Source organism: Chrysemys picta, chromosome 6 (genome assembly GCF_011386835.1).
Source record: "Chrysemys picta bellii isolate R12L10 chromosome 6, ASM1138683v2, whole genome shotgun sequence".
NCBI classification, from domain to species: Eukaryota; Metazoa; Chordata; order Testudines; family Emydidae; genus Chrysemys; species Chrysemys picta.
In genome coordinates this window covers 50,131,098-50,141,038 of record NC_088796.1, presented here as the reverse complement: position 1 = coordinate 50,141,038, position 9,941 = coordinate 50,131,098, and the positions used below count along the sequence as shown (strand labels likewise).

Sequence of the window (9,941 nt, the reverse complement as noted above, 5' to 3'; positions counted from 1 at the left end):
CAGGGGGTGTCACAGAGGCAGCGGAGGGGCGGCCGACACGTGTCAGTTCAGGGGCCGTTAGGACGCTGCGGGAGGTGGGTAGTAGGTGAGGGGGTGGCGATAGCAGCCTGTTCTTTCTGCGCGCCGCCCCCCTCCTGCCGTCCTGGTCTGTCCCTCGGGCCCTCCAGGGTTAGCGCTGCCCCCGCCGCCTCAGACACCTGCTCGCAGCGCCCCGCTCCGCCCCCCAGCGCACGGGGCGGGCAGAGGCGCTCGGGCTGGGAAACGTTGCCGCTGGTCCCCTCGCGCAGGGCTGGGCGCGCTGCGCACAGCGCGGGGGTGGCAGTTGCGGAGGCAGCTAGGGGCAGGGGCAGGCAAGTGGCAAAGCAGCAGCAGCCGCGAGAGGCGTTTCCAGTGCCGGGGCTCTCGCCGCCGCAGCGCCGCGCTGAATTCCTGTGCACGGAGCTCGGCTAGTCCTCGGCCGGACTCCCGGGGGCTGGAGACGCGCCTGCCCCGCAGGTAAGAGCCGTCTGGATGCGCCGCTTCCTCGCTAGGGCCAATCTCTCCTCTCACCGCCCCGCCCGCCCCGGGCGTTGTTGCTCTCCTGGATATCGGGATTGCGCGGGCTAGGGGTTGCCTCCGTCTGTGCATTTGTCCTGCTGGGGCCATTCCCCTTTTGCAACGCTCTCCCTTTCTCTTCGGTGTCTACTCTCTGCTGGTGGCGCAGGAACTAAATGGCATAAAGTTAGTGCACTGCCGCTCACTGCCCAGCAGCCATGGGGAAAGTGGCTAGGAAAAAGCATGAGATTTTAAACAGCTCAGACTCCGAAAGGCTTCCCCCGTCCCCCACCGTAAAACAGCTGTTGAAGAAAGCTCCTGATTACCTAGCTGGCCCTTGACTGTCTCCAAGTTCATTATTTTGTTCTGCACCCAAAATGCGTAGCCCTAAGGAGTTTCCTCAATATTTGTAAATCTTGATGAATCCTACCCTTCAGCTCAAAGCCACTTCATTTGCTGCCCGTATTAGAACAGTGTTCCCTCTCGGGGAGCATCTGTCTCCCCACCACTGCTTCGCTGGCTTTACCAAGAGCGTTGCAGGCGACAGGACAGTTTGTTACGCTTTAAAAAAAAAATCGGGTTTGTTCCCACGTTAATCACATTCTGGGATCCAGTGGCGATATGAAGCTAATGCGGGGGTGAAATAAATGAGATGTTTTTTCACACGTTTCAGCTGGGTTTGCTGGAGAAACTCAACTTTACATTTTTCTTTCAGTAGCAAGATAGAGGTCTATGCTCTGCAGTTGAAAGGATATTTGTGGAATTTATTTAAAATAGGTCAGTTTGCAGTTCAACCACGACGTCCACGCTGGTTGTTTCTGCAGCGTTCTGTTGACTCAAGTGATGAAGAATGGAAATGCTATTCAAGAGCCCAAATAGTTTCCATTGTAGCCTGCAGGCTCTTATCGAAAAAAGCATACTACGTTAATCTAAATAGCTCCCTCGCTAGAGAACCTGCAGGTGCATTAACGTTATCTCTTCCAGCATGAGGTAATAGGGAAAAATCAAGAATTGCAACACTGTAAAGAAAAAAACTCTATTTTTACACTCCGAAATAAGAGATGTGCTTAGCTCTTAATGTAGCTCATTTTGGGGTTACAGACATTTTTATTTCCTGTTTCAAAATGTTGTTAGGTATGGTGCGCTTACAGTAAGTGTGGTCACAAGCCTGAAGAACAGTTCCAGTTAGATTGTACTGATTTTTGCCTTGCCTTGTTAGCTCTTCTTGCAGCTGCCTGTGTCTAAAGGTTATTGGGATTAAAGAATCCAGCATGCTTTGGGATGTTTTTGTTGGAACAAGATTCTGTTAGGCACTTCAAAGATTAAGAGCAATTCCTGGTCACTGGCCTTTCAGTGGGGAGGCAAGAAATTTTTAATGGAAAGGTTTAAAATGTGTGTGTTGTTCTAGACTTGCTTTATACTTTTCAGGCATATTCTCTGTGGACTTTTAAAGAGAAGTTGAATTTTTTTGGGGTAGGGAGATCTGGCAAAACAGGAATAAATTGGCTAGGTCACACTAGGATGCCATGCTACAAGCACAAGCCAGAGCAAGAATAACCTACTGCAGAACCCCAGACCACCTTCTCTGACCAGTACAGATTTTCTTTCTCGCCCACACCACACCCCACCACCAGTTCTCGGAGAAACAGAGAATTCATTACAGTTATATAAAACCAATTCCAGAAAACTCAAGTTATAACTCAGATTATATACAGGAAACAGAGACTGTGATGGAGGAGACTGTGCTTAATAAGGTGGCTGGAGCACTCCAAGCTTTCTTAAAGACAAGAAATCTTTAGGCCTGGTCTACACTACAGAGTTAGGTTGAACAAGGCAGTTCTCATCACCCTAACTCTGTAAGTGTCTACATTACAGTGATGCTCCTGCTAATGTAAGTTGCCTACTACATCAACTTTAGCTATGGCTACACTACAGACACTCAGGATATATCTATACTACCCACCGGATTGGCGGGCAGCGATCGATCCAGCGGGGGTCGATTTATCATGTCTAAACTAGACATGATAAATTGACCCCCAAGCACTCTCCCATCAACTCCTGTACTCCACTGCCGCGAGAGGTGCAGGCAGAGTTGACGGGAGTGGCAGCAGTTGACTCACTGCAGTGAAGACACCACGGTGAGTAGATCGAAGTATGTCAACTTGAGCTACGTTATTCATGTAGCTGAAGTTGTGTAACTTAGATCGATTTTCCCCCACCCCCCAGTGTAGACCAGGCCTAAGCTGATGGGAGAGAGGTCTCCCATTAACTTAATTACTCCTGCGGTTTGTGGGGGCTGTCGCTATGTTGGTGGGAGAAGCTTAGGTTGGTGTAACTTACGTCACTTAGGAGGTGGCTTATTCACACCCCTGAGCAACATAACTTATACCAACGCAACTGGTAGTGTGTACATAGCCGTGAGAGGCATAGTGCTTAAGTCAATATAGTTAGGGTGACACAGTATCTGCGTAGACACTGTGTTACTTATGTTGCCTGTTGGCTGTCAGCCCCACAGGACTGTTGTTGTTGTTGATACACTGGCAAATTTTGATAGGATCTATAGTACACAAAGCTGCAATGAATGAGATTTAGGCAGGGCTGGCTCCAGGGTTTTTGCAGCCCGAAGCAGCCCCAAAAAAAAAAAAAAAAGCTGCAATCGCGATCAGCTCTACCGCTGCCGCTTCAGTCTTCGGCGGCAATTCGGCAGCTGGTCCTTTGCTCCGAGAGGGAGTGAGGGACCCGCCGCCAAAGAGCTGGACGTGCCGCCCATCTCCATTGGCTACCCTAAGCAGCTGCTTGCTGGGCTGGTGCCTGGAGCCGGCCCTGGATTTAGGAATATTTTATTGTTATGGGATATGCAATTCTAGTTTAACATATCAATCTATGATGAATTACAGTATCATGAATTGGGTTTCTGTTGGAATTGTGGTATTTTGGTCTGAACAAACATATTTATACATCAGTCCTTGAGCACAGGGCTCCTGATGGTGTAAAATGTACCTAAGAGGGAGCCGAGAGTTAACCGGTGCAGGCTCAAAAGTGGGTGACAATGGCTGGGGAAGGGTGTGCCCAGTGCAGCCAGGGGATGCATATTCCCATAGAACCTCTGTCAGTGTGGATCCTCTGCCAGAGGATCAACATTTTGGTTGGGTAGCACCTGGTGGAAGATGTTTATGTTCCCCTAGGAGGAAGGCCTCTCCAAAGCACAGCTGCCCCAATGATATCATGAGTGAATCAAGACCAATTCCATATTATATAGTTCATAGTATAGCACTGAAGCATTTTCTTTTCATTACGTTGTGCTTGACTTTTGAAGTTCCAGGTGCTCATCACTTCTCAGGATCAGGCCTCTTATTTCCTTTCCCCCTCCACCCCCCAAGTGGAAAAATATTGTTTTTTAGAAATCAAATCCTGCTTGTTTTACTCATGTGAGTAGTCAAAATGACCTGTAATGAGGCAATGTGTCCCAGTGGATAGGTGACTAGACTGTGAGTTGGGAGCCCTGGGTGCTGTTCCTGGCTCAGGCAACTGACCTGTTATGTGACTCTCTGTGTCTCAGTTTGATGCTTTAGTAGAGTGCTTTGATATCTACAGATAAGTGCTACGTATTTTTACACACATGAGTAAGGCAAGCAGTTCAGGCTCTATGATTTATATTGTAGATATGAGATAAATGTTAAAGCATCTATATTTATTTAGATTCTCACATATTATTGGTGCCAAAGATATAGAAAATAACTTTTTAAGCCAAAAAAGTTAAAATTCGAATATTTGTTACCTAAAATATATTACTATTAAATCTGTTTTTGGAAACCTAAGCATAAGTTTTTACTGGATACTATTTAATTTAAGAATAGACCAGGTGGGTATGGATGCATTATCTAGCAAAAATACACCTTTCATAACAATGAAAATTAAGGTAGAAAATATTGCATCATATGCTAACGTACTTTTAACCACTGAAGCAATAGACAACTACAGTACTCTGGAATGTCCCCTCCCTCCTCTCCCCTCCTCCCCTCAGTTTTTGCCAGTGATCACACAGAGGAGAGGAAATTTACCCCTGTGTGGGGGATGAGCACAAGGCCTATGTACCACTTAAGTCCACAAAATAGGGCTTCTGTGGGATAAAAGTGGTGAACAAACCTTGTCCTGGCCCTCTGTGCAGAAGTGAATGTCATTCCAAGGTGAACACTTGGTTTCTTGTCTTCTCCCTCCTTCCCCCCCCCCCCATGAAGAATATTGGAGGACTGCTCCTTTTTAAAAAAAAAACACTACCATATATGACTACATTCATTGTTTTGTAATAAAGTCAATGATAGGATGTAATGTTAAGGAGGCAACACAGCATGAGCCTGGATTAATACAAATGTTTTAAACCATCTAACTGAAAGCTCTCATTGCATATGATGATACTGGATTTTGCAACTTCCTAAAACCAGATAATTTACATCTATACAGCATGTTCAAGTAGAATGAATTCAACTGAACAAGAACATTCCTGCAATAGAAGTTCCATTATGTTTATTTAAATTGATTATATTGAAACTTGCATTTTGAAAGTGTTATTAAAAAGTCATCCTTTGATTCTCAGGATTCAGAGTAAAGCTCCAACGGACTAAAAAATGAGTGAAAATTGTTTTTTTTCAGTTGGGTTCTGAAACATTACAAGCATTTTCATTCTATGGGTCATTCTATATATTAAAATACGAGTTTTTGAACTTTAATGTTGTCTCCTGAAGTTCTCTATGAAAAATAGCATTTTATCTATGAAATAGTACAAATTGCAATGTTATGCCTATACAGTTAATAGTCATATGTTTGAAGAAACACTGTGCTACAGATAGAAACGGAATTCAGTTCCATTAGGACAACATTGTAAAATTACTAAGAGTATAGTTGTAGTCTGAAAAGTTACTTGTCTTGGTATTCAGGAGGAATAAAGAATGTTTGTTTTTTAATTAAAGAAAAAAAACAAAGGAATTGTTTAATATAAATATTGTTCAAATAATATTGAAACAAAAGAAATGTAGAGAATCAGCTTCTTTGTAATAGTTTGTTTTATGGTAACTAATACATCAGTATTTTTCCCTCTGCTTTTACAAGAGGAGAGGAGTAAAAATTATCTAAACCTGCTAGAAGGTTCCTTTGCAGAAGGTTCCCTCCTGCCCTCTAATACCTTGAAAAGCCCTTCACAACAGCTCCATGTAGTTAGAGTAGGAAAGGTAGAACTAGTGAGCACCCGCGACAGACAGACCAGAAGTAGAATTGCTTGTGCTGAGGGCCTAGAGACCAGTTGACTTTAAAAAGAAGCACATGCAGCTGGGCCTTGATACTAGAATTAGGAGCAAGTTTATGGTCCTACTGTAATTTAAAATTACTCCCAAATTAAATACATCAGTTAATACCACAATATGATGCTATTATAGAGGGGAAAATGTAACCAAGTGTTCATGTCAGCTACAACAAAACAAATCCATTACTTTAAAAATGGAAAAGGATACATTTGAGACATTTTTATTCCTCTTAAATTGTTAACTTTTATCAATAGTTTTTTAAATTGTCTGATTTTGTGTTGAATCTATATTGATACTTTAAATTGTTAATATTTCAGGGGTAGGGGGTAGGTGAAGTAATTTATCTTTCCTTGGTTAAACATAAAATTAAGTTACTTTTAGTTATATCTTTAATGTCTACTGTAAATACAAAATAAAACAAAACATTTTTCATTACAGTGAACTCCTACTCCATGAGTTTAAAATATCACAACATTTTACTTTTGTTATCAGATGTTTGTTTTCTTTTAGAGTTAGTATTGTATGCTGAGACACTTGATCCTTCTCAGTCCAGTGAGCCCCAAGATGGATGAAACGTACTGTATGTCACCCAATTATTGCTATTTCAGCCTCAGGAGTGTATTTTCAAAGCAGCACAAGGATGGTAATATATACTCAGAATTATTATTTTTTTGTATTAGACATGTTTACTAATTTTCCTAATAGTCTTTAATGTATATTTCTTAATGTAGAAATATTTTATTAGTATTTGATTTTGTTGTTCCATTATCGCCCAGATTTGTTATATTGTTTTTTGTTTTTGTTTTGCATTGTGGTTTTCCTAAAAAGAGTGTTTGAAATGTGATATAATATCTAATGCTGATGTGAGAAAATACTGTAGGATTACTTCTGATCTTGTGTCCATTTGTATACACCAGGAATAGCTCCAATCTGAGTGGGATTATATCAAATGAGTGAAATCAGTGTAAAGCTAGTGTAAGTGAGTGTAGAATCACTTTGTATATACCGTATGGGGTGTCATATAGGCTACTACTGAATAAGCATGAACATTAAACAGGGAACAGTTATTCCTTAAAGATGTAAATCAATGATTTCATATGGCAATGTAATTTAATATTTAAAAACGTTGTGCTTGTTCATGAAAATGGAAAGATTATATTTTCACAAATTACTATCAAATAAGGAAATTATAGGCTGGTTAATCTTTTTCCTATTCGTTCTCTCTGAAAATTAGGTGTTATTTTCGACAGCTAGGGAAGAACAAGGGCACGACTGGTATGATGGATGAAGCTGTAGAGGTATCAGCTGATGGGAACTCCCTTATAAAAGCTGTTTATCAAAGCAGACTTCGCCTCACAAGACTGTTGTTAGAAGGTGGAGCATACATTAATGAGAGTAACGACCGAGGTGTAACACCTTTAATGATTGCTTGTAAGACACAGCATGTGGACCAGCAGAGTGTTAGCAAAGCAAAAATGGTTAAATATCTGCTGGAAAATAAGGCAGATCCAAATATACAGGACAAATCTGGAAAGACAGCCTTGATGCACGCATGCTTGGAAAAGGCTGGCCCTGAAGTGGTTTCTTTGTTGCTGAAAAATGGAGCTGACCTAAGTCTGCAAGACCATTCTGGTTATTCTGCACTTGTTTATGCAGTAAACTCTGAAGACCGAGAGACCCTGAAAGTTCTCCTAAATGCTTGTAAAGCAAGAGGAAAAGAAGTAATCATCATTACAACAGACAAGTCTCCATCTGGAAAACAGACAACTAAACAGTACTTAAATGTGCCTCCTAATGACATTGAGGAATGCCATTCTCCAACTGCCTGCACTTCCCCATCAGAAATAGAACTTAAAACATCTCCACTTTCAAATTCACGTGAAACAGAAAAACCTCTTTTTAGCTTTAAAGATCCAGATCAGCCTGGAAGCATGGAAAATATATCTGAGCCAGTCTCTCCTACTAGAAAACCAAATTTAACACATGTAGGACCCAAGCTGGCACAAGTGCAGCGTCTGCATTCTGAGTCTTGGATAAAAAGCTCTCTGTTCCATCAGAATAAAATTTCCTCTTTACAAGAAGAACTTCAGGATATAACTCCAGAGGAAGAACTGTCTCTGAAAGTCAATGGTCTAGCCTTATCCAAGAGATATATTACTAGACACCAAAGCATTGATGTAAAAGACACTGCTCATTTGTTGAAAATCTTTGATGAAACTGGCTCAAGAAAGTTGTCATATGAGGAGATAAATTCTCAGTCACTTTATGCCGAGGGAAACCATAGCCAGAGTGAAATTCCTGTGGATCAGGATTCAGATTCAGTGCAAATGAGATTTGTTTCAACCCTGAGAAGTATTATTCAAAAAAGAAGTTTAGGGGCAAATCACTACAGCTCTGATTCTCAGCTAACTACTAGTCTGAGTCCTGCTACCACAGAAGATAGCAAATCACTTCTAGGAAAGAAAAAGGTTCTCTCTCCTTCTCCCTCTTTGTTATCGAGTTCCAGAGAATTGCTAGAGAACATGCCTCCTGGTCCACTGAACAGGAGAAACCATGCTGTTTTAGAGAGACGAGGGTCAGGAGCCCTCTCTTTAGATCACATTGCCCAAACTAGGCCAGGTTTCCTTCCACCTTTAAATGTGAATCCTCATCCTCCAATTCCAGATATTAGTTTTAGCAACAAGATTTCTGGAATTGTTTCTTTTGGACAAAAAACCCTAATTCCAACAGCACCTGCTTTTCCCAAGGAGTTCAAAAGTAACAAAATGTTGGTAAGGAGGCAGTCATTACAAACTGAACAGATTAAGCAACTTGTGAATTTTTAACACTGTACTAAAGTGTTAATAGATTTATACAACATGTACATGCAGCTTTATTCATTTGGAATAAATATTCCCCAAAGCAGAGAGCCCACACAAGGTGCTCTGCACCACAAAGACCCTTAACATGGGATTCTTGGATGGACTCTGAGATGAGTTTCATCTTAGATTTAGCAGATAAGTGTGTTCAGCTAAATTTACTCTGCTGCTATAATCTGCAAAGTGACAAATAATATATTTTCACCATATTTTTCATAATAGAAAACTAAAACACTATGGGCCTGATTCTCTGTGGCCCCATACTTTGAGTCATTGACACAAAACACTTATTCTGATTTGGCAGCATTTTACACCTAGTCTGTACTCACTTTGCACAGATATAAGTGACTACATAAAATGCAGGGTGATAGAGAATTAGGCTATATGATAGCTATTCTCTACCTACATTGATGGAACTATTATCAGAAGCTGATTAGTAGGAGTTACAAGCCCCTAAGGAATAGAGAACGGGCTTAATGTGGGAAAATTATACAAAATAGCTACAATTCTGAAGTAAAACAGACTACAAAACTGATACAAAATAATGTACAATTCATGTTTTTATTAAACCGCTTCAATTTAAAAACAATCAATAACATAATATTTCTGAATTATTGATTTTTTTTAAAATATGGCATATTCAATAATGGAGTAACTTATTAAACAAAAATGGATAAATGTTTCATCATGAGCTGGACTAAAATGTCATACTTTAAGATTTCCAACATGTATGTTTCTTTCCCTCTTAAAGGACAAAAGCAGAGACTGAACTTTAATACAAATCTTACGGATACTCTAGGTTTTGACTCTTATTTGGCACTTTTATCACCTCAGTTCTAAAAGTCTATACATTTTAAATTTGTTTTATTGTCACATACTTTATACAAATGAATCTTTTATTCTTATTAACATGGTGGTTGTGAATTATACTGAAACTAGACACTTGCTTCTAGAAATATTCAGTAGATATTTGTGGTTTTGCAGCTTTAGTCCTAATCCAAATAGTATTACAAAATGTTTTCTAACAAAAAAGTTAATTATTGTGCCATCAGTATAAGTATGTTTATTATCTATTTGAAACTTACAATCCCTATCATCCCCTTTGATGCAAAAACACTTCCTCAGTTGGAGAAGGCAATACTAGCCCCAAGGAAAGGATAAGTGCATGTTTTGTATTCATGCAGAACCTAACAATCTGTAGCAAATGCTAGCCTCAACCCCCCCTCCCCCCCCAGATTTTAGAGCATGGCAT

The 9,941-nt window shown here is 40.8% G+C and overlaps 1 protein-coding gene across 1 annotated transcript; it reads left to right on the top strand.

Moving 5' to 3' along the window:
• The first annotated feature begins 354 nt into the window (after positions 1 to 354).
• ANKRD34B (ankyrin repeat domain 34B) lies at positions 355 to 9,613 on the top strand. Its single transcript, XM_005288190.4, has 3 exons — positions 355 to 495; positions 6,342 to 6,474; positions 7,066 to 9,613. The coding sequence occupies exon 3, from the start codon at positions 7,109 to 7,111 to the stop codon at positions 8,654 to 8,656; it is 1,548 nt and encodes a 515-aa protein (XP_005288247.2). The 5' UTR covers positions 355 to 495; positions 6,342 to 6,474; positions 7,066 to 7,108; the 3' UTR covers positions 8,657 to 9,613.
• Positions 9,614 to 9,941: the final 328 nt, after the last annotated feature.

Excerpts from the sequence above, each read along its gene's own strand:
- ANKRD34B (XM_005288190.4), top strand. The coding sequence starts at position 7,109 with ATGATGGATGAAGCTGTAGAGGTATCAGCTGATGGGAACTCCCTTATA.